Here is a 24,065-nt window from a genome sequence, read left to right as displayed (position 1 = left end):
AGGAGAGGCAAGGGTGGAGGCTGGGAGGGGTGTGTGAATGTAATAGGGGATTTGGATGGGTACGGGTGGAGGAGAAGGAGGTTAAAGAATTGATGAGATGTCTGATAGAGGGGCCAGTGAGCTCAGAGCTAGGAGGAAGCCAGCTGAGCTCACCAGGGCTAAGATGGGACAGAGGTGTGATGCGATGTAGGCGGGTGAGCATGTAGGAGAGAAATATCAGAAACGGGAGAGCTTTGATGTCGATCTGGAGAAACTGGAAATAGAATCAGGAAAAAAGGAAGTCTTTGACTGATACTTTAGAGTAAGTGCAGTGGGCATGAGAGAAAAGGAACCAGTGCTGGGAGCAGAAAGAAGGGGTTTATTTGGGGAAACAGAATGAAATATCATATAGCTTTGTTCTCGATGTAAAATGGGGTCTTTTTAAGGTATATGTTATAGAAGAAAGCTTAAAAAAATGTTCTAAGTATGCATGTCTAATGACTACTTCTTTTTTTTTTTTCTAATGACTACTTCTTTGGGTATTTGAGCTCTGGTTATTTGTAATAGGCCTCTGTCCTTGGACAAGTCTTTTAAATTTCTAAGGAGTTAGACTGCAGGGTGGCATCTTTTTTTTTTTTGGACTAAGCTGGGTCTTCCTTGCCACACGAGGGCTTTCTCCACTTGCAGTGAGTGAGGGCTCCTCTATAGTTGTGGTGCAAGGGCTTCTCATTGCACAACACAGGCTCTCGAGCATGTGGGCTTAGTAGTTGTGGCTCATGGACTTAGTTGCCCCATGGCATGTGGAATCTTCCTGGACCAGGGATTGAACCTGTGCCCCCTGCCTTGGCTGGTGGATTCTCAAACATCGAACCACAAGGAAAGTCCTCTAGTTCTCTTTTTGTTCCTTATTTTGTCACCTTAGCAGGTGACTTTACTTCTGAGCCTTGGTTTCTTTAATCTGTAAAATGGAAAGAAGAAAAATATCTCTCCATTTTCCAGGACTGTTGTGAAGGTCAAATAGAACAAATGCAAATGGAAACAATCCCCTGGAGAAAGGAGTAGTGGTATCATTAGTTTCTAAAGGCGCTTGCCAGTTGGTCTTTAGTGACTAACTGGCTCTGGAGTCTGAGGAGTAAATCTGAGTATGGGTACATTTTAGAAAGGAGTCTGTGAGGGCTCTGCAGAGTTGACACCAAAAGTGTGGTCAGCCTATCCACCTTTATGATCTTACCATTCTGTGCCCAGAGCAGTCGTCAAAGGCCAGATTGTGGGCGGCACAGGAGGCCTCACGTGGGGTCTGTAGATGTGGATGGGAACCATGGTGTTTTAGGTCCTGAAGAGGGTGTATCTGTCCAACTTTTCTTCCAGCCTCAAGCCACATAGTAAATCCTCAATTCAAAGGCATGAGAAGGACGTGTGTAATTGTGAAGCACTTTGACATAGCCATTAGCTCTTGGCTTTTCTCAGAAGCCACATGCGTCTGATCAGTTATGTCTTTTGGTGAGGGAGCAGGTAGGTATTGCTTTTCAAATCAAGGCAGTGTGACTGAGTAAGCTCCTGACAGGAAGCACAGCACGCTACAGCCAGGACAAGGCTACATCTCCTGGCTGCCACCAGTGCCTGTCCACAGGCTACCCGTATTGTTGGCACATGGCTTAGTGTGTGTTTTTTCCTGCTTATTCTTCTGATTTATTTTGTGCTCTGAGGGGGGCCTTGCCAGTGGTCCTGATTGAGCGGTTAGCAGTCTAGTTCCAGGGCAGCCCTGTGCGTTATGAGTGGAGTCTGCCACTTTAAAAAACAAAAGTTTACATATTTGACTGTGTTGAGTCTTAGTTGTGGCACACGGGCTCTCCGTTGCGGCACATGGGCTTCTCTAGTTGTGTAGCATGGGCTCCAGAGCCCCCAGGCTTCATTGCCACACAGTATCTGGGATCTTAGTTCCCTGGGATCAAGTCCAAGTCCCCTGCAGTAGAAGGTGGATTCTTAACCCCTGACCACCGGGGAAGTCCCTTCCCCCACTTTTTTAAGTTTATAGCTTTTCTGTCTTAGACTCGGCCTGGGTATAGAACTTCACTGTACACCACCACCATTGTCATAAGTTAACCTCTTGGACAAATTCCATACCTGCCTGTGTAAACGTCTGGATTGTCTTGGATCAGAAATGGAAGGAAGCTGATGTAAGAAGATAGTGGTATTATTTCTTGCCATATCTAATTGCTACATCAATGATGTAGTTGAATGATGTAATCACAAATAAAATGAAGGAGTTCTTGTAGGTAGCAAGGATTTGAGGGGATACATAAGGGGTTGTGGGTTGGGGGTGCCACAGATGAAACTGAATATGTATGAGGAGGACTAGATACTGCAGAAAAGAGTGCCTGGATTTTGCAAAACTCCTGAGAAAGTGCAGTGGTCCAGATGCTAGGACCCTACAAAGACTTGTTCTCTTCTCACTTTGTCCTTATCAAAACTCACGGCGAGAGGTTGCTGTTAGCCTGTTTGACACATCTACTTTGCAGATAAGCCGGAGCCTGCGGGTCAGACTGAACGAGCTCACTTTGTCTGTCATGTAGGAAGACTGCAAATGTTTCTTTCCTAATGTTCAGATGTGTAAACTTGTCACTTAGAAGCCTCTGAAACTTAGTTTTGGTTTTGAAATAGTACATAGTGGAAAGAGCATTGGCTGGGGGGAGTAAAGAGACCTGCTCCTATCCCTGACATTGAACGTATCTCTGGATCTCAATTTCTTTTTCTCTGAAGCAGATTTGAATCAGAGGATCAGTGAGAACTCTCCACATCACAGTCTCAGAGTTCAAGATAGGTGTTCTCTTGGCTTATTTTGTAAATTGGTTTGTTCTGCATAATATCTCCTTAATGATATGTTCCATGGACCCTTGTTAGTTCAGCAGGGCCCAATTGTGAAGACCAAATAAAAGACCCCAATTGTCGTTATTACCAAGAAGTCGAGGGAACCTACGCTTATGGTCGTAGAGTTCTGGTGGAAGTAAACACTGGTGGGTGTGTTTCTAAGGAGTAGTTACATTAAGTAATTTCATTGTCTGGATTTCTTTTGCACCATAGCCTACTCATGAAGGTTACTTCTCTTGTTTGGATATCTGGACGCTCTTTTTGGACTATCTGACAAGTAAAATTAAAAGCCGTCTGGGAGACAAGGAAGCAGTTCTCAACAGGTAAACCACAGAAACCTTGATAACTAGAAATAGACATTTTAGTCAGTTTCTCTTGTGGCCTAAAGAGTCCGCCACGCTGTCAGACCGCTTTAGTGAAACTGAGTCACCTAAGCTGTTTAGGTAGTAATGCCATTGAGCATTCTCTTCTCTTCCCCTTAGATACGTCATTTTTAAAAAACATTTTCCTGATTAAAAAGTAGTATGTATTAAGTTTTTAGGTATGATAATGCTTTTGTGGCCCGTTCTCCCCCATGACCCTTACTTTAGAGATATAAGTTGAAGTATTTATTGGATGAAATGATACGACATCTGAGATTTGCTTTAAAATAATTCCCTGGGGCTAGTGGGGGAAGTGGGTTGACCATGTGTTAACAATTGATGTTGAACTTAGTTGATAGGAACTTGGAGTTCATTATATCCTCACTTCTTCTGTATGTGCTTGAAAATTTACTAAATAATGAACACTTGTCAGGGAAAAAGTGTTTGTTTTAAAAACTAGCAAAGATAGAAAAATATAATGAAGATAAGTTTTCTATAATCCCACAATCCAGGGATAATTAGTTTTGTACTTCTTGTTTTAGTTTAGAAACAAAATGGGGAAATGTTTTTTCCCCACGTTTCTCAAGCCCATTTTTCTTGTTTGCAGGCAGAAAGTATGTTTCGTGTACACTGTAGTCCTTATATATCTAACTATTTGAAGCTAATATATCTAGAGTGCTCAGCACATTACAAATGCTCAGTAAATAGTATCAGTGGTGGATGGTGAAGATAGTGAACACCTCTCTCCTAGAGTGCCAAGTGGAGGTGGTGAGGAGAACTCCATCTGGAGAGAGTTGGACTGAACCTCTTAAAACCCTTTCCATTGCTGAGGCTTGAAGAGTTTTTAAAATTCTAAATGGTATTTTCATTCCACGTTTAAGCATTTGCACTTTCATTCCCCAAACTATTTTTATGATTGCAAAATAGCTTCCAGCTTGTTATGGTGTCAGGTCACATGTGGTTCTGGGTAGTATATTTGTGTATCGGAAACCTTCTTACACAACAGTAGATCCTGTTTTTGGTGAACTTGCCAACTGTGAGTAATTGTGTTGTTGAATGAGATTCTTCAAAGAAAAGGCGCTTCCGCCAGATTCTCTTTCTTGTATGCTGAGCAGTTGCATCCTTTGCTTCTGGGACTGTGCCTGATTTTGCTATATTTAAGTGGTTAGATGGTCTTTCACATCGCTCAGACTTTTTGGAAGAATAAGCTGAGGAAATGATCGGCACAAAAATGCTTTTAAAAGCACAGTAGAAATGTGCTTTAGGTGAGGAGAATACAGTATTGTTCCACCGAGAAATACTTGTACTGATTGTTGCACCAATAGAAGGAGCAGTGGTACAGTTTAAATTCCTTTTCTGCTTCATGGTAGCACTGTTACTTTTGGTCAAGTCATATGGTAATCACATTTCCTCTTGCAGAATGAGCATACTAATACCTCTCTTGCAGAATGGCTAGGATTCAAGGAAATCGTGTATATAAAATACCTGACATAGTATCGATCACATGTTAGGCACTCAATGGATGGTCACTGTAATGACCACACAGTAATAATAAGTCATAGAAGATGTTGCTGTCGTTTGACTGAGGTGGTGATTGTGGAGTTAAGTGACAGGACCCCTGGACAACAGAGATTCCTCAGCCCACTTGCCTGCCTGCCCAGGAGTCTGTCGTCACAGTTGTCAGCGGTCCTGGCTGACCACTTTAAACACTAGGGATTTTTCTCGCTGATCATTTGATTATTATCCTAAATAAGGCTTTCTGATTTTTCATGGCTTAAAAAAAAATACATATATAACACTTTCATACTTTTAAAAAACAACCCAAACGTTCAAAGCTTGTCTGTGGTTTATGCCGTTAAATGGTAACCATCATCTGGGGTAACAGCTTGTCAGTCCGACTCCCCCTAGTGGTCAAAGATAGTAGACTACAAAGAAGGATGTACAAGGTAGTCTACTGCGTGCTCGAAGAAAATAGTTGAACTCTGTGTTTTTCCTGTCACCTCTTATGGAGCATATTTATAAGAAGTGCATACTCAAAAAATCTTAAGTGAAAGTTTGGCAACCACGGCTCTAGGTTATCTTAGAGATCCCAATATGTTGAAGCAGCTGATAAAGAGCACTGGCTACAGATAATTACTGGGTTGAGTTTTAGTGAGGAGCTTGTCAATGCAATCAAATGTTTTTCAACTGATAAAATATATCTGAAAGAAGTTAGGGGGCTTTTGTGACTTGAATCAGAATTTCAGAAGCAACTGGTCTTGCAGGAAGTAGTGAGATGTTTTCTTGGTGTCTTAAATGGGAGACGTAGGTGTGGTTAAGTCATAGAGACAGCATTCAGTTCCTGTCTCTTGTGGTTTATAGGTTTTGCATCATTCATCACAACAAAGTGGTAGGCTTTGTAGGCTACAAATTTAGAAGCACAAATGTACATAGATATATTTTGGGTCCTAGGAGTTTGGAAATTGGAACTCCACATGTTCCTTGCTCAGTCAGGATGCTCAAGAATTTCTTGTTCAGAGCTGGTGGAGACTTGGAGAACTTGAGTCCCAGTGTTAACAGATAAATGTTCTATAATACACCCAGTTGAACTAATTGCTAATGGGGTTCATTGTCCGGGTTTGACATTTTGAATTAATGGTGTTGGAAGACCTGAATTTCAGTTTCCTTTTCCCCTTTGTGCTTTGGGAATGGTTGTGCCTACTTTATAAGTTGTTGAGCAAGTTAAATGAATCAGTTTAAAGTACCTTGGCTGATGGTACATGTTCAGTAAATAAGTATTAGTTCTCATCCTTTGTCTAACTTCCTTCTCTCTGTGCTTGTCAATGTGTAGGGAGACACCTGGATAGAAACTTATTTTTACAGGAGGATGAGGAAACTTGAAGTGTGTTAAGCAACCTAAAGTTACTGAGTCATGTCCTGTGAACCCCTTTGTCATGAGAGTACTGGCAAGTGCTGGCCACAGACCTGCCAGGGATTCCGGGTGACACTAGATTGGACTGTAAACAAATGTGGGTAGGCGTGAGAAAACTTGCTGCCCTTTTCTTGTGAGTGGGTTTTTCTGCTTAGTAAAGAGGAAGTGCCATTGTGACACACAGCATTTTGATACAGTTAGTAAAAGGTATTAACTAGGTTTATGTCAGGCCTCCAGTAGCTTTCTAGCACTTGCTACACGAAATTCATGCTGTTGACTGCCCCAGAGAGCAAGTGAATGGGATCTTAGTTGTTTCACTGAGTTGAAAAAGCTTTCCAGGATTATGCTTCGGTGCTTTGTGGTTATCTGATTTGTAGGTTTGATTGTTTATTGCCTGCATGTTGATTTGTTTGTTCTCTTCCATTCATCATACATTTACTAAGCACCTTGCCTTAACATTTTAGTTAACTCTCAGAAGAAGTTGGGGTGCTTCTGAAATCACATTTGTGGCTTGAGCCACACAGATCTGTAGGTTTGTTTCCATTGCCTATTTAAGCATTTAATGCTGTAAGTTTCCCTGTGAGCACTGCTTTAGCTTTATCTATCAAATTCTAATATGTTTTAGTTTCCTTTTCATTCAGTTTATTTTGTAATCTCTCTTGAGAATTCCTCTTTGGTGTTTAATTTCTAAATATTGGAGGATTTTCCCTGTGTCTTCTTGCTGTTGTCTTCTAGTTTATCATGATCTGCAAACATATTTTGTGTGATTTCAGTTCTTTTCAATTTGTCAGGATTTGTTTTACGACTTACTCTTCTTGGGGCTTATTCATTGTGCTTGAAAGAGTGTGTATTCTGCTGTTGTTGGGTGGAGTGTTCCAGATACGTCAGGTCAGATTGGTTGATAGTGTCTACATGTTGTCTTTATCCAGTTTGTTCTATCAGTTACTGAGAGACGGGTCAGTTCTCCCAAGTAAAATTGTGGAGTTGTCTATGTCTCCTTTACTTCTATCAGTTTTTGCTTCTATCAGTTTTTGCTTCGTTTATTTTGAGACTCTGTTGTTAGTTTCTAGAGAAGGAAATGGCAACCCACTCCAGTATTTTTGCCTGGGAAATCCCACGGACAGAGGAGCCTGGTGGATTACAGTCCATGGGGTTGCAAAAAGTGAACATGACTGAGCAGCTAAATGACAACAGCATTTCACAAAAATTTAGTTTTTCCTTTCAGTGTATCTCCTAAATGATTGACCGTATTTATGAGCTTTTTAAGTGGTTGCTCTGTATATTCAAATGCATATATATTTAACTTTTCAAGTTAACATATTATCACGTCAAGTGTAATATAGAAGCCTCACCACTTTTCTGCTCTCTCTTCTTGTATTGAGGCTGCCATATGTTTTACATCTGTGAGCAGTGAAAATCCCATCAGACAATGTTCTGTTTTTCATCCAGCATTCATATTTTAAGAGATCTTAAGAGAATCAACACAGAGACAGACAACTGCCAGAGATCTGCCAGTTCTCTTGCTTACCCTTCATTCTGAAGTTCCACGTTTCTTTCTATTTTAAAATGAATTAATTAACTGGTTAATTTTGGGGGCTGCGCTGGGTCTTCGTTGCTTTCTCTAGTCGTGGTGATTGGGCGCTGCTCTTCATTGCAGTGTGCAGCTTTCTCGTTGCAGTGGCTTCTTGTTGCAGAGCAAAGGCGCTAGAGCACGCAGAGTTCAGTAGGTATGGTTCATGGGCTCAGTAGTTGTGGTCCATAGGCTTACTTGCTTCATGGCATGTGGGATCTTCTTGGACCGGGGATTGAACCCGTGTCCTCTGCATTTGCAGATTGTTTTTTTTAGAAAAACCTTTTAAAAAAATAATTTTATTTATTTAGTTTTGGCTGTGTTGGGTCTTTATTGCTGCGAGGGCTCTTCTCTAGTTGTGGCAAGCAGGGGCTACTCCGTGGTTGTGGGGCGTGAGCTTCTCCTGCCGCAGCTTCTCTTGTTGCCGAGCACGGGCTCTAGAGCATTCGGGCTTCAGTAGTGGCGGCATGTGCGCTCAGCAGTTGCGGTGCCCTGGGGCAGGCAGGTTCTTACCGGGAAGCTCCCAGGTTTCTTTCTGATTATCATTTACCTTCTCAATTAACCAGCTTGGCTTGCCATAATGAAATACCACTGACTGGGGTGGCTTAAACAATAGAAATTAATTTTCTCTTACATCTAGAGAATGGAGGTCATAGATGAGGGTGCTGGTAGATTTGGTTTCTTGTGAGGGCTCTCTTCCTGGCTTACAGATGCTTCCCTCCACATCCTCACACGGCCTCTCTTCTGTGCTTGCACGGGGAGGACGGAGCGTGAGCACACCCCACTCCCTCATGTCTCTTTCTCTTCGTGTAAAGGCCCACCCCACCCATATGATCTCACTTAACTTCTATTACCTTTCATAGGCCTTATCTCTAGATACAGTCATACTGAGAGTTAGGGGCTTCAGCGTACATATTTTGAGTGGACACAGTTCAGTCCAAAACACCCTCCAGCTGAAGACTCTCATGGAGGATGCTTATAATAGCTTGCTTTAAAAATCTTTGATAATTCCAGCATCTGTGTTATCTGTGACAGTTTGCTGATTTGTCTTTCCCTTGATAAGTATTCAGTGTCTCCTCACTTTTTGTATGTCAACTATTTTAGAGCCCTGTACATGTTTGTTCTACCAGCCTTAGGCGTGAGTTCCACCTCCACAGTCACTGTATGGTCAAAGATGGGTGCTGAATCTGTGGACAGCACACCTGTGATTCAGGCAGCAGCAATAGAGGGGAGAGGTGGACAAAAGCAGCTTTCCAGAGGCCCCACCAAATAACTAATACTTCCTTGACTACTCCTGTCTGCAGAGGAAGACTGTGAAACGTAGTCTTTCCTTTGGCATCAGGGCCTCGTGTCCTCTTACCGGGGAAGAAGGGGGTTGGGTAGGCAAATGAGAAATATAAGCTCTAGGTGCAAGTGTTTGAACTTAGCCTTTTTCTAAAGTCTACTGAAGTGGGATTTTGATTCTGAAACAGCAAGTTTTCCCACAGATTTTGCCTATTTTATTAGTGATTTTTCTCTGCCAGTATTCTCCTCTGGGCCGTCATGCTTAATTACTTATCTTGTCTAGCTTGTTAAGTTATTTGCAAATAATGAGGAACTCTTTGAGGGATTGAGGGGGGACAGTGTCTCTGTCTCTGATGAAGAAATGAGCTCCTGTGCCCACAGAGCTCTGAAATGTGACATTTCAGGAGGATTTTTAAGTAGTCTTTAGACTGTATCTGCAGTCTCAGTACAGGGGTTGTAACTCTTAGACTGAATGAACTGTACTTGGTCTTGGTATTGGATACCTTTTGGCTTTAATTGTCTTCTTGTCTTGGCACTCCCTGTATAAGATTAGGTGATTGATAAGTTAGAGTCCTGTCAGGAAAACAGAAATTACACTTATTTAAGAATTCAGTGTGGGAAATTGCTTAAACACGTTTTAGAGGAGTGGAAAGCAAAAATGGAACACTGAGACAACACATGATAACTACAGGAAGCAGTTTCATCCCTAGGGCCAGGGGTACAACGGAAAGGTGTCGGGGTCACTGACTATCACAAGAGACAGCCTCCATGCAGCTAGAGGTCAGATCTCTGAGGGGAGGGAATCACCCAGTTGCCACAGCTCAGAAGAGGGACCCCAGGGAGCTAGGACTTATTCCTTTGAGGAGAGGTTGTGACCTGGCTCCTGTTGGCACCTCAGAGAGAGGGTGCGATGGGGCTGGCTTGGGGACTGTGGAAGCTGAAAGCCGAAACCTATTGTTACTGCTTTTACTGCCTGGGGACCACTGTTGGGGTGATGCTGCCGGGACAGCAAGCCCACAGGAAGAAAGGAGTCCCTTTGCCTTTCAGTTTTGCTCTAGTGTTTGATAGAGCCCAGCAAGCAGAGATGAGATGTGCTGTGTGCAGTCTCAGTCCCCGTGTCAGAGTGTGGAGAGGGGACTGGTGCTGGGAGCTGAGCCACCAGGGTGGGTGCTTTGCCCTGTGAGTGGGTCTAGCCCCGAACTTCTCGTAGAAACATTTCAGGAAATGTTTAAGGCAAACGTTTAGGCCACATGATTTGTTCTTGAAAATTAGTGGTTTGTTGGCCCTTGTGGCAGAACTATTACATATAACTTTGGTGCTAAGTTAGATTCTTACCACATGTGGGAAATATCCAAGCCTCGGGCTCCAAATGTTTCTTTGAGAAATTATTTTTAGACAGATCAAGGGGTCAGGGATTCCCTAGACTTTCCATGTCTTCTTTTAGGCTTTAAGTGTTTTTAAAAGTTGACTAAAATTGAGGTTTTGGGGAATGGGTAGAGCAGGCTCAAAACCTGTTGGTGGTTTATGTGTAGAGAGAAGAACACGAGGTGTTGATTTTAGGGAGCCCTGGGTTCAAACCAGCTAGCTTTGTGACCTTGGGCAGTTGATTTAACTTCTCTTTCTCTTTTTTTTTTGATTTAACTTCTCTTAACTATAATTTCCTCATCAGAAAAGTATCAGTAATACCACCTACCTCTCACAGTTGTTGATAGGATTGAATCATTGGGTTCCCTGGTGGTCTGGTACTTAGGATTCTGGGCTTTCACTGCTATGGCCTGAGTTTAATTCCTGCACAGGGAACTGAGATCCCACAAGCACAGCCCCCCCACCCCCAAATCGGATCATTGAGTTAATTGATATTTATATATAGTACTTATAATCCTCAGGGCAACCACTGAGATAAAAAACTTTAAAATATATGGTAAAAGAAATGGCAAGGGAATTAAAATAGTACACTCAAAAATCTATTTAACACAAAAGGAAGCAGTCCTAGTGGAAGTAAGAAATAAAAGATAAAACATAGAGAAAACAAATAGCGAAATGGCAGAAGTCAGTCCTTTCTTATTGGTAATTACATTAAATGGAAAGGCTTAACTTCTCTAGTTAAAAAGCAAAGATTGGCAGAATGGACTAAAAATACATGATTTGACTACATGTTGTTTACAAGAGACCGACTTGAATTTTAAAGGCACAAATAGGTTTAAAGTAAAAAGGGGAAAAGATATTCCATGCCAACAATAACCAAAATAAAGCTGAGGTAACTACACTGTGTGTGTGGGGGGGTATTCTTAGTCACTCATTCGTGTCCAGCTCTTTGTGACCCTTTGGGGCACGTAGCCCCCCAGGCTCCTCTGTCCGTGGGATTTTTAAGGCGAGAATACTGGAGTGGGTTGCCATTGCTTCCTCCAGGTGATCTTCCCTACTTAGGTATTGAACCCATGTTCTGTGTCTCCTGCATTGTAGACAGATTGTTTACCTACTGACTATATACTAAGTTAGACAGAATAGACTTTTAAGACAAAAATTGGTACCAGAGACAAAGGATATTATACAAGAAGGTGCCTAGAACATGGTTGAATAAGTCATACCCCTGCTCCTGTCCCACGGTCACATTACACTTGCCAAACCATAAACTAAGTTTAGTTTAGATGCTTCTTGTGTGCGGTAATCCAGTGTAGACACCATTCCCTTCAGAATATGGGGGGCCTTTTTGAAATCTTAGGCTAAAAGCCTGCTTTCTCCTGATGTTGCATTTCTCCTGCCACATAGGTACGAAGACGCCCTAGTCCTCTTGCTGACGGAGGTGTTGAATCGAATCCAGTTCAGATACAACCAGGCCCAGCTGGAGGAGTTGGATGATGAGACTCTGGATGACGATGTAAGCAGCACAGCCTTGTTGGCCTTAATCCTTGTCACGCTGTGGTATGAATGGAAATGGGGACTTGGAATCCATAGCTCTTTGCTCTGGAGACCGTCTTTAAGCCAGAACAATCTTATGGTTTGAGTTACTCATTTGATATTTGTATTCTGCTGGTCGATTTGGGTTTATGAACTGTAAAAAGATTTTACAGGCATTTACCTGTATGGACTAGAGACGTAAGTAAAGAATCCATACCTACAGTGAAAAGTGGTTTAGTGAGAACTCGGCATCCCACCTATTTTCCCCTGCCTTGCATCCACACTCTGGGCAACACATATAAGCTAGCTGGGTACTGGTGGAGATAGTTAGAGATACTTAAATGATAAGGCTAGAGTGAAAGGACATCTCTATTGACTCTATTTTATTAATATAAACTGATATCTCTTAAAGTCAACCTTGAGTTTATTGACGCTGGCGTGCCCCACATTGGTAAGAAAAATGTCTTTAAGGATATAATTCCAGTGTTCCTTTTTCTTAACCACCATGCATTTAAACTTTTTCAAGTCACTGTTATGGCTCTCAGAATAGCAGCCACAGTGCTGTGGTTAAGACCTTGAGGGTAGCCATATCTGGGTTAGAAACAGCCTTGTTCTTGGAACCAGATGGCCTAGATTTGACTGTGCAGCCTTGAGTACGAAGAAGGTAGCAGTCTGGTCACTGAATTTCTCTGAAGTTTAATTTCCACATCTCCCGAACGGGAAGGATATGTCTGAACCGATCTGTGTTGACAGTCAGGTGAGGGCAGTACACATGAACATAGCGGCCGTGTGCCTGGTGGACGGTAGGTGCTTGGCAGCACTTGGTAGACTTAGCTTCACTTCCTGGTACCTGTTTGATATAAGCCAGTGCATCTCATAGTTTATCCTGAATAAGAGTCACTGTGAGACAGCTTGTTAAGCAGACTTTGATTCAGGAAGTGTGTGTGTGGGGGGGGGTGGGGAGGCAGCGGGGCACAGAATTTGCATTTCTGACAGCCCCCCACCCTGGAGATGCCGATGCTGCCTGTTCATCGACCATACTTTGTGTAGCACTGGTGTGGCCGGTTATATAAACTCAGGAATGGGCTGTCTCAGAAGGTAATGAATGACAGATTCCTACAGCTGGGATGATGGAAAGGGGACTTGAGCATTTATTTCACCAGTCACTTTTTAAGATCTCTTATCCCTATGACAGGGAGAAAAGTAGGTCATTCTATGTGGATCATTTACTTTTTGAGGAACCAGCTTTTTATGACATTAACTCATTGGATCAAAAAATTTTTTTTTAGCTTGGCCTTTTTAAAGTACCAAATAACCTGGTTTACTGTTTCTTCACATACTTATGTCTGAGAGTGGGCTTGAGGTGGAGGGCAGGCTGGCAGGAGAGCTGATCCTTCTGTGTTTGCCCGGCAGCAGCAGACAGAGTGGCAGCGGTACTTACGCCAGAGCCTGGAGGTAGTGGCCAAAGTGATGGAGCTCCTTCCCACACACGCCTTCTCCACACTGGTAAGTCACCATCGGGGGGCGGGGAACGGAGGGCTTGATTATACCCTCTGCATATAGCGTGGCGGGGTAGGCTTCTGTGCTCACCAGTCTTACAAAATGTATATATTTTAAACAATAATAATTATGATAACCGACCCTTGAATTTAATGTGTTTAACATTTCCTCCCAGTATTTTAAAATGAGCTTTTGGAAGCTCTGTTTTTCTTTCCTAAACTTTTGGGCGTAATATAAATTTTACTGATGCCTTTATTCTTTCACCAGTGGCTTACAAGTGGCCAAGCCAAGTGGAAGATTTATTTATAAAAATTATATTGTTGGAAAAAAAAATTATACTGTTGGAAAGGTAGCCTTCGTAAAACTCACAAAACTCTCGGCAGTTTATTTGCTGGGCAGTTTCTGTCTATGTTTATGTGAACATAGAATCCTTAGTCATAAGGACTGATTTCATTCACTAAGTGATGCTTGTTATTTGAAGGAGTTTCATTAAGTCCATTTCTCCTCTAAAGGCAGGATAATTTATTGAGGTCAGGTTTGCATTGCACGGCCCAGCCGTGTCTCGTGTTCTTTTACCCGGAGACTGCCATTTTATTTTGCCATATGCCTTTCATGGGGACCTGTCATATTAACGTCTTAATTTTATCTTAATGGTGAGTTAGCAGCTTTAGGAAGAAAAGATAGAGCTCTGATTATGAAGGTCCTATCTGCTAAATGTGTAAGGCAAACTGACTCCAAATAATTTAGCTGTCTCTTCACTCTATCATGCACTTTAATAAGGCATAATTGTGCTTTTTTTCAAGGGCAGGATTTCCCTTGGACTTGAAGGGAGGTGGGTCTTGTCTCAGAGCTCTAGAAAGTATAGATTATTTGGAGGCTTGATATCCTCATTTAAGGACATAATTGTCATAATAATCATAGTGCTTTGTTTAGAAAAGTATGGAACTAGTACGTTATTTTCTTTCTTATTCCAAATATTAACTGGTGGTTCTAATTGTAGAAGACTTCTTGGGGATGGGAGGTACTGAGGGGTGCCACCTCTTAGCTGTGTGTAAAGACTCTGAGAGAAAAGTTTTTTACCCTGCTCCTCCCACTATAGATACTTCTTTCAATGTTTAAATGCTGTTAAAATTCACATTTATGCTTTTTTTAATCTTTTCTTTCTTTGTTTTCAGTTCCCAGTTCTTCAGGACAATTTAGAAGTTTATCTGGGGTTACAGCAGTTTATAGTTACTTCAGGGTCAGGTAAACTGTCTTTTATCTTCTAATTTAATGTTGAGAAAAAAGATTCTGAAAAATCATCCTCCCGGGAGGACTCGAGAGCAGCGCTGCAGCAGACGACCTGGAAGAGCTGATCATGGACATTGTCAGCTCTCCTGTGTCAACACTGTTGTGGTTTAGTCGCTCAGTCGTGCCCAGCTCTTTGCGACCCTGTGGACTAATACTTAATCACTGCCTTCATTGTTGTCAGAACATGATTTCTCCACTGCCCCCTCCTCACTGCTTCCTCGCTCTCTCTTTCTAAATAGACAAAAATTAAAAAAAAAAAGTCATGATTAAAAAGGAGCTGTGGGGGAGGTAGAGGATGAGGCTGTGACAGTATATCCCGAAGAGGTGTTTCAGTGAGAGAGAAGCTAATTTGGAATAAAGAAATAGGACTTTTTAAAAGCCCTGGCAATTAGAATATTTCTCTGTGTCCTTTAAACCAGTTGGTAAGCTAGGGGAAAAAATGGCCTTGGACTTTGCTGGGATGTGTTCTTCCTTCTCTGGGTTTTAGAATCAGGAGGACCTGGGAGCAGCTCTGCAGCACATGGGGATTGTCAACTCTCTTGTGTTAACGTTGTTGTTGTTTAGTCGCTAAGTCATGCCTGACTCTTTGTGACCCTGTGAACTTCAGCTTGCCAGGCTCCTCTGTCTATGGAATTATCCTGGCAAGACTACTAAAGAGAGTTGCTGTTTCCTTCTCCAGGGGATCTTCCCGACCCAGAGATCGAACCTGTGTCTCTTGTGTCTCCTGCATTGGCAGGCAGATTCTTTACAACTGAGCCACCTGCTCAGCCCTCCTGTGTCAGTGGCCCTGACTGCAGCCATTTGGAGGGGCCTTGGCCTGCTGTTGGCAGGTTTCACCAGTTGGGGTTTTAGGGTTAGCATTTTGGGATTATTTTGTTAATAATAATAGCTTCTGTTTGTAGAAGACGTATTGCATGCCAGGCACCATATTATTTGCTTTTGTTATTTAATTCTCTCAACACTCCTGTGAGGTGTAAGTACTAATCACGGTTCTCTTGTTTTACAAAAGAGGAAATTCCTGTTCAGAGGTGTTCACATAGCTTGTTGGTGCTAGTCCCAGGAGGGTATACTAGGAAATAATAAAAGTTGAATTAGCCAAAATCTGATATTCATTCTGCAGCCGCCAGGAACGTCTTTCTTGCAAACACATTTGTGCTGCAGACACACACAGAAAGACACATAGGAACTTAACAAAGTGCTTGCAAACACACACACACACACACACACACACACACACAGAGTTTTCCTTACAGGACAAACACACACACACACAGACACACAGACACAGACACAGACACACACACACACAGAGTTTTCCTTACAGGAGTTGGCCCTGGCCCCGCACACACACCACACACACGCACGCACGCACGCACGCACACCACACACACACACACGCACGCACGCATGCACACACACCACACACACATGCACGCACGCACACACACACCACACACACACACACACACACACACACACACACACACACACACGAGTTTTCCTTACAGGAGTTGGCCCTGGCCCTGGCCCGCTGCTCCTCTCTTGTATAACTCTGCTTCTTCAGCCTGTCACATGGTTGCCCAGGGTACAACCTACTGCCTGGATGAGCTTGTTATTTGTGGCAGAGCCTCCCCAAGAGGCTCTTTCCGAGGCTGCCCTTCTTGGTGGCCTGTGACTGCTTGTTTCCATGACTAGATTAGCTTCTACCATAAACAATCCACTGGGCCCCAGGAGGTTGACGGATGTGGCATGCCCCAACTCTAGACCTTGATTTGTGTAGATCGAGTAAGAACAGCTTCTGTAAAACTTTAAAAAAACTACTTTTCAAAGCAAGCGTGCCTGTATGATACACCGTCAACATTATTGGAAGTCATTGGACTGTGTCCAGATGCTGCGGATATTTCCAAAATCTATTCTTGGGGGAAAAATCATGCTGTAATGGACTCTCCCTCAGGGCTCTTGTTCAAATCAGAATATACTTAGGACCTTAAGGTGGCATAATGGTAAAGAATCCACCCGCTAGTGCAGGAGATGCAAGAGATGCAGGAGACGCATGTTTGATCCCTGGGTTTAGAAGATCCCCTGGAGGAAGACATGGCAAGCCACTCCAGTATTCTTGCCCCCAAAATTCCATGGACAGAAGACCCTGGTGGGCTACAGTCCATAGGGTTGTAAAGAGTTAGACTGAGCACACACACAGGATCCTAAAAAAGTTATTCTTGATATTAAAACTAAAATGGAGCATGTACTCTTCTCCCCCCAGAATAGATACCTAAAGTCAGTAATAGTAGCTGACTTTTTAACATTACATTGAGTCTGTCTTCGGGTGGCAGTCAGCAGTGATTGCCAAGTCCTTTTTCTGAGACTTAATCTCATCACGTAGACTTTCTTGTCCAAGGACAGTCTGATCGATTTCTCCCTGAGTGAAGTAGGTCTGCTCATCGCGCAGCCTGTTTACTGGCAGCTTCACCGTGTGCTTGACTATTCAGGTCATTTTTAAAGCTCACCCCGAGCACTGATCCTTGGGGCATACACTCAAGGGGCAGAGTCTCTCAGGCCAGAGAAATACTTATTTCCTGTTTTAAAATGAGCTTTCTTATCCATGATGAAGCAAAAGCCAAGTTTCCAATGCAAAGGCTATTAAAAAATGGAAACTCTGAGTACGATTTGTTCCTTGGTTCCCATGGTCATTTACCCCTCACATAACCTTCATGCTATATTAGTCAGCCTTACTGCCTCTTACCAGAAACCACGTTTCTTTTCCCCGATGGGTTAGAGCTCATTGCTTTCATTTGCATTTACCTTCTCCTGGCCTGAATTCTGGAGTGATGGCAGTCTTTTATTTTTTTCCTGGCTACGTTGTGAGGCAGGTGCAATCTTAGCTTCCTGACCAGGGTCGAACCCAGGCCTCCTGCATCAGGAGCTTGGAGCCTTAGCCACTGGACCCCCAGGGAAGTTCCTGGGAGTCTTACTCTTTACTCAGCTTCTGTTGATCCCCCTGCTTCTGCTTCCTTGGTAAAAGCCAAGACAAAAACATGCCGTCACTGTGCGCATCAGCTGCTGTGCCTCCTTTATGCCGGCAGTCATCTTTGCCCTGGCTGACTGTCTTTCCCACTGTTTGTGGTCTGCGGCATCCCCTCATCAGTCATTGTGCCCCTGGTGCTGCGTTTGTGTCCTTACATGTCCTAAAGGATCTGTCCTGTAGGTATTTGGCTTCTGCCACTCCTCACTGAGATCCTCCCTCATTGGGGCAACATTTCTGCTCCAAGCAGTCCCGCTAACTTTTTGTTTAGCCGTGCAGACTTCCCTGCCTAAGAGATTGCTTCGTCTGTGATACAGACTTTTAGACTTAAACTCTTGGTTCTGCTTAGGTTCATTTTTGACTTGTTTTTTCTCTCAGAGTTGAATACCTTAAGTGCTAATTTTATATTTTTATTGCCCAGTCCTCCCCCCCCAAAAAAAAGACTGAATTTTTTTTAAGTTTTTTTTTTTATGGACCATTTTTAGTCTTTATTAAATTTGTTACACAGCTGCTTCTGTTTTATGTTTTTACTTTTTTTTTTTTTTTTGAGCCCCAAGACATGTGGGATCCTAGCTCTGTGACCCGGGATTGAACCGACACCCCCGCTTTGGAGGGCAAAGTCTTAACCACTGACCCCCTGAGTTACCTTTAACATTAATATGTTTCTTTCCAGGGCAATGACTTTCCAGTGAGCTGTTTTTTGTTTTTTTTAATGATCTTTTTTTTTTTTTAATGTGGGGCATTTTAAAGTCTTTATTTTAATTTTTTACAATATTGCTTCTATTTTGTGTTTTGTTTTGTTTTGGAGAGGGGGCTGTGAGGCATGTGGGATATTAGTTCCCCGACCAAGGATCAAACCCACATCCTTTGTATTGGAAGGTGAAGTCCCTACCACTGAACCACCAGTGATGTCCCGTGGGCTGTTGTTTGGGTGTGGCTCAGGGGACATCTCTCTAGACAGCTGCAGGGTAACATGGTTTATGGAAGATCAGACTTTGGTGTGGCCATGTTTTCTTCTGTCTCTGAAGCCTACACGTCGTAGTGTCCTCACCTGCAGGTTCCTTTGTGCGAATATTCTGTGTTGTTGATGGGGGCAAGGAGGGAACTAAGCCTCAGCCAAACAGAATAGAATGTGGATTGATCTGAACAGCTTTTCACAGTGGGAACTCTGGCCTTCCCCCTCAGGTGGCGGTGTGGTTACCTTGCATGATTTTGTGGTGATAGTAGTATGAGGTTTCCAGGCTGGGGGGCAGGGCTAGAGACTGATGTAGGGGTACTTACTGTCTGTGCATTTGACTGCATTGCAGACACATCAGGAAAGAATCAACTGCCATTTTGATTGTTTTGAACCTTGGATGGCACATGTTAAGTTGAACTATATGAATTACTGAGGTTCTCTTAGGTCAGAAATGGTCAAATAGCAGCAAATTGCTATGGTTCAAACCAATATTTCAAAACACACACAGCAGTTCCAGGCTGTTTAAACGAGAGTGATGAGAATGGCCAGGATTCTGGAGAGGGGGTGGGCACAGAAAACAGAAGGGACCAGGCATGTATTTCAGCCAAGAGAAGATTCACAAGAATGTGACCCTCCTCTCCACATCTCCCCATGACTGTCATGTGTCAGCAGGCTTAAATTAAGCTTGTTTTTTGTTCTCCCCTCAAAGGGTGGAAGGGCTTCCCCGGTGACTCAGACAGTAAATTATCTACCTGCAGTGCAGGAGACTCAGATTTGATCCCTGGGTCAGGAAGATCCCCAGGAGAAGGGAATAGCAACCCACTCCAGTATTCTTGCCTAGAGAATTTAGTGGACAGAGGTGAGACCAGAGGATGATAGGAGGACTTATCGGGGAGACCCCTGTGTTTCTGACCAAGCTATCGAAAGGTGGAAGACTCCCTCAGGAGACATCGAGCTCTAGCATTCTATTGAGGGGTCCAGGAAGAGGCTGAGGGGGCAGTGCTGGGGACGGCCATGGGCCAGATGTGTGCGGGGAGGAGGGGCAGAGGGGAAGAGGGCCGGCCCCGTCAGGATGACTTTTAAGCTGTCTCATGACCATCCATGAGGGAAACCTGATTTAGGCTGCTGTTTTGGCTTGGTTATAATAGAGAAACACAGGTTCTTTCCCTTTATGCTGAACATTAGTACAGTGAAAAAGTTGAAAACGAGTTATCAGGGTAGAGCTGGGTGGGTGATGAGGATGGGTATGTACAGGGAGGGGCAGGGGCCACTGATGAGGAATCAGAACCCATCTTCTGACAGGTTTTAGTTTACCCCGGGCTTCGGTTACATAGCAGTTACCCTGAACATCCGTGAAACTCAGAAGGTGTGTACTTGTGGTGCTTTTGTTAACTGGGAGAGGAGTGGACAGAGGCACTGTTCCCCCTCACGTGACCATATGTGACCAGAACCACTTCTTGGTTCTGTGTGTGCTGTGGGCTCCTGGCTGGCAGTGTGGGGTGCTCACCCTCTTGCTCTGACCCTGGAAGCTGGCCCACCCTCCTTAGCCACCCGTCTGGTGGCCTTGGCTGGGCTGCCTGCAGGCTGAAAGTCCTGCCGCTGGGTGTTTCTGCGCCAAGGCTCTGTGCTCCGTGGGGAGTGTTGCAGGGGAGCAGGTGGTTGGGCAGGTCAGGGCTGCTTTGTCACTGGCTCTTTCCTCCACTTGTGTCTTCCTTTCGTCTTCTGGCTCTTTGGGGTGTGACCCACTGTCACAATGCCCTGGCCACAGTGTCCCCCTTTCCAGGCTCCTGTCCTTCTTTCGGGGCTGTCACGAGCCCTGTTCCAGCCTCATCACTTGGAAATCCATGTAGGAGCTGAGGTGTCGAACTTGTTGACTCATCCCCCTGGCTCTTAGGTGTCAGCCTGCCTTCTTCTGTCTACTGTGTTGCCTATCCATGTGTGTGTGCATGCTCAGTTGTGTCCGACTCTTTGTGACCCCCATGGACTGTATAGCCCACCAGGCTTCTCTGTCCATTGGATTTCCCAGGTAAGAATACTGGAGTGGGTTGCTATTTCCCACTCTGGGGGAATCTTCCTAACCCAGGGATTGAACCCACGTCTCCATTGGCAGGTGGATTCTTCACCACTCAGCCATCAGGGAAGCCCTGTTACTTAGCCATTGTTGTTCAGTTGCTAAGTTGTGTTTGACTCTTTGTGACCCCATCAACTGCAGCACTCCAGGCTTCCCTGTCCTTTACTATCTCCTGGAGTTTGCTCAAACTCATGTCTACTGAGCCAGTGATGCCATCCCACCATCTTATCCTCTGTCACCCTCTTCTCCTCCTGCCCTCAATCTTTCCCAGCATCAGGGTCTTTTCCAGTGAGTTGGCTCTTGGCATCAGGTGACCAAAGTATTGGAGCTTTAGCATCAGTCCTTCCAATGAGTATTCAGGGTTGATGTCCTTTAGGATTGCCTGCTTTGATCTCCTTGCAGTCCAAGGGACTCTTGAGAATCTTCTCCAACACCACAGTTTGAAAGCAGCAATTCTTTGGCGCTCAGCGTTCTTTATGGTCCAGCTCTTACATTGTACGTGACTACTGGAAAAACCATACGTTTGACTAGACGGACCTTTCCCTTGAGAATCCCCAGAACCATATGAAAAGGCGGTTATCTGTAGTGGGAATTAGAACATGTTCTTCCTGTTGAAAAACCATCTGAAGTGTTCTTTTTCAGGACCCAGGCTGAACATCACAGCGGAGAACGACTGCCGGCGCCTGCACTGCTCCCTGAGAGACCTGAGCTCCCTCCTGCAGGCTGTGGGCCGCCTGGCCGAATACTTCATTGGGGACGTGTTCGCCGCACGCTTCAGTGACGCCCTCACAGTGGTGGAGAGGTGGGTGGGCAGTCACAGCATGGAGCTCAACTTCCCTGCTTGTATGAGGGGCTGCGGTGGCCGGGCAGCTCTGCCCTGCGCAGGTGACTCGAAGCTCCACCGCACACGGGGGTGTGGAGCAGTCACTGCCTTTCTCTGAACTTCATTCAGGTCCTGGTAAAATGGAGTGGACATAGTATCCTGTGGGTTTGTTGTGAGATTTATATGAGGTAAGGCACTGAGCCTGGGGCCTAGTATGTAGCACACGGTAAAGATAAGCTGTGATTTCATGGAAGAGCATATATTTAAAGACAGCAGTAACGTCAAGAGAAACCAGCTTTGGTCATAAAGAGATGTTAAGACAGCCCTGTTAATAAAAGGACAAACAAGTAGACATTATGCACTCTTGGCTAGGCAGCCAGATGCCAGAGGCGTCTTTCTCTGGTCCTGTTAGAGTGGGGCTAGTTTTTGTAGTCTTCTTAGGGTCGTCAGGAGTTGAAGCTGGGCAGCTGCCAAGCCTGACAGGGGCGGACCCCCCACCTTACCCCCACTGAGCTCCCATTACTGCTTCTTCCTGGAGGGTCTGTCACAGGCTTTACGGCTACATTTGTTGAGGATCATTTCCTACTGCCCGGTCCCCACCCCCGCATGAACTCAGGCACCTAAAACGTCATTTGCTGAAAATAAAAAGTGACAGATCGTTCAGGTCGTTTGAAGGTAACCAGCAAGTAGATTAGATCAAACCCGGGTGGGTGTGGATCCAGCCCAAAGTCGAGACACCTGGTGCTTTCATTGGCACAGTGGCTGTGTCATTGGTAACACGCTAGGGGGAGCTAGGGCCCAAGCCTACTTACTTGCATGCCAGATTTTTCTTTGTTTTTCTTTGCTTAAAAGCAGACATGACTGAGAATTTTAAATAAATCTGCAAAGCCAGATTAATGTTAGTAAGAAAAGCAGTATACTGTAGTAGGAGATTTTAGAAAGTAATTTTGTCCACTTTCTTTCTGTATTTTGAGGGACAGGTATTATCATTTTATCTGCGTAAACTGTGGCCCAGAGAGGGCGAGTGCCTTGCCTCAGACCACACAGTTTGTGAGAAGCCGCACATGAACTTTTACTGGTTTCTGGAGCCGAAATGCTGGGCCTTCTCCAGCCACAGAGCTTCTACCTCAAGCTCTTTTTCCTCTTCTTCCTACACTAGGCCTGTTTCCTCTGATAGTAGAAATAGAACATGTCTTTCTGTCTGAAGTCTATATTTTTTTAATTTAAACTTAAGCCATGTATTGTATCCATGTATTGTATCCATCAGTCATTTTGGCTTCATAGGGAGGTGACTGTTCAGAGATTCTGGGTTGTTATTTTATAAGTCCTTATGTATATACATCTTTCTGCATTGCTTAAGTTTGCAGACTCAGTAGTTAAACAGACTTGGCTCTTTGGTCTTCACTTAGAATAAAGTGTGAGAGAAGCCTCCTCGTCATGGCTACATGATCTTAATAACCATTTTCATCAGTAGCGTTTTTTACTTGTCAGTTACATAATATTAGTATCAAGACTGCTAAACATAGAAATATTAAAAGACACATTTAGAAGTTCATTTTTAGTGTAGAGCAACGTTAAAGAATGCTGTTGAATGTAAGTGAAGAGTATCAAGTCACAAGCTGTATGGTTTCTCTTCTGTGAGGTACTTAGAGTTGTCAGAATGGTAGAGACAGAAAGTCCTTGGTTGTCAGGGGTGGAGGGGTTGTGGAGAGTTACTATTTAATAGATACAGAGTTTCAGTTTTCTAAGATGGAAAGAGTCATGGAGATAGATGATTGGGGTAGTTGCATGTTATGAATATATTTAACACCAGTAAACTGTACACACATTGTATGAATGTAAAAAATGTAAAACAGTTTAAAGAATTAAACACTGAAAAAAAAAAAAAAAGAATTAAACACTGGGCACTCATTGGTGTGTTACTTATCGATGGTGACTTTTTTGATGCCTGCTTGTCGTCACCACCACACCCCGCTTCCTAGAACTTCAGATTGAAGACCCTTGACTTTTATTCTTTTACTTTTATTCCTTGGCTTACTGAAAATACCGCTTTCTGACTGCTCCCCAATCCTGAATAACTTGTGACTCAAGCTCATGGTTTTATAATAAAATCCTGATGTCTGCCCCTATCAGAGAGGAATATTTTTCAGAATATGGACCCCATGCATCAGAGTCCCATGGATGCTCTTCAGAGATGCACATGTCCAGATGCCCTCAGAGCTGCAGTGTCCCGTCTGTGGGGCAGCACCAGCAAGTTGTCTTATACCCAGTTCCCCAGTTGATTCTTCTGCTCAGTAAAGTGTGAGACCCTCTGCGCTGTTGGATTGAGGGAGCAAAACATGCACCATCTTCCCTGGCATGCCCTGCAGACCTGAGTCTGGGGTTCCTTACAGAGTAGGCACAGAGAGAACTTAGCCAGCTCTCTAGGGTTTTTTTTTTTTCCCCCAATGTTTAGTCAGAAAGGAGTGTCTCTAATGGAAGAGCAGTCTCCCGTTTCCCAGTAGAGCTGGTCATATTTAATGCTCATTT

At 43.9% G+C, this 24,065-nt stretch overlaps 1 protein-coding gene across 4 annotated transcripts in view; it reads left to right on the top strand.

Annotated features, from left to right (window-relative positions):
- Window positions 1-24,065, top strand: part of XPO6 (exportin 6) — a 105,536-nt gene that overhangs the window by 56,101 nt on the left and 25,370 nt on the right. For 3 of the 4 annotated variants that reach the window (XM_065924548.1, XM_065924549.1, XM_065924546.1), the window contains exons 9-13: window positions 3,061-3,170; window positions 11,744-11,852; window positions 13,286-13,378; window positions 14,548-14,617; window positions 21,356-21,515. In XM_065924548.1, coding sequence (XP_065780620.1) covers window positions 3,061-3,170; window positions 11,744-11,852; window positions 13,286-13,378; window positions 14,548-14,617; window positions 21,356-21,515 — 542 coding nt within the window. The remainder of the gene's footprint in view (window positions 1-3,060; window positions 3,171-11,743; window positions 11,853-13,285; window positions 13,379-14,547; window positions 14,618-21,355; window positions 21,516-24,065) is intronic. The other variant, XM_065924547.1, reaches the window with a different exon arrangement.

This window comes from Muntiacus reevesi, chromosome 2, assembly GCF_963930625.1.
Source record: "Muntiacus reevesi chromosome 2, mMunRee1.1, whole genome shotgun sequence".
NCBI lineage: Eukaryota > Metazoa > Chordata > Mammalia > Artiodactyla > Cervidae > Muntiacus > Muntiacus reevesi.
Note: the sequence above shows the minus strand (reverse complement) of the source record. Positions and strands in the feature narration are given on the sequence as shown.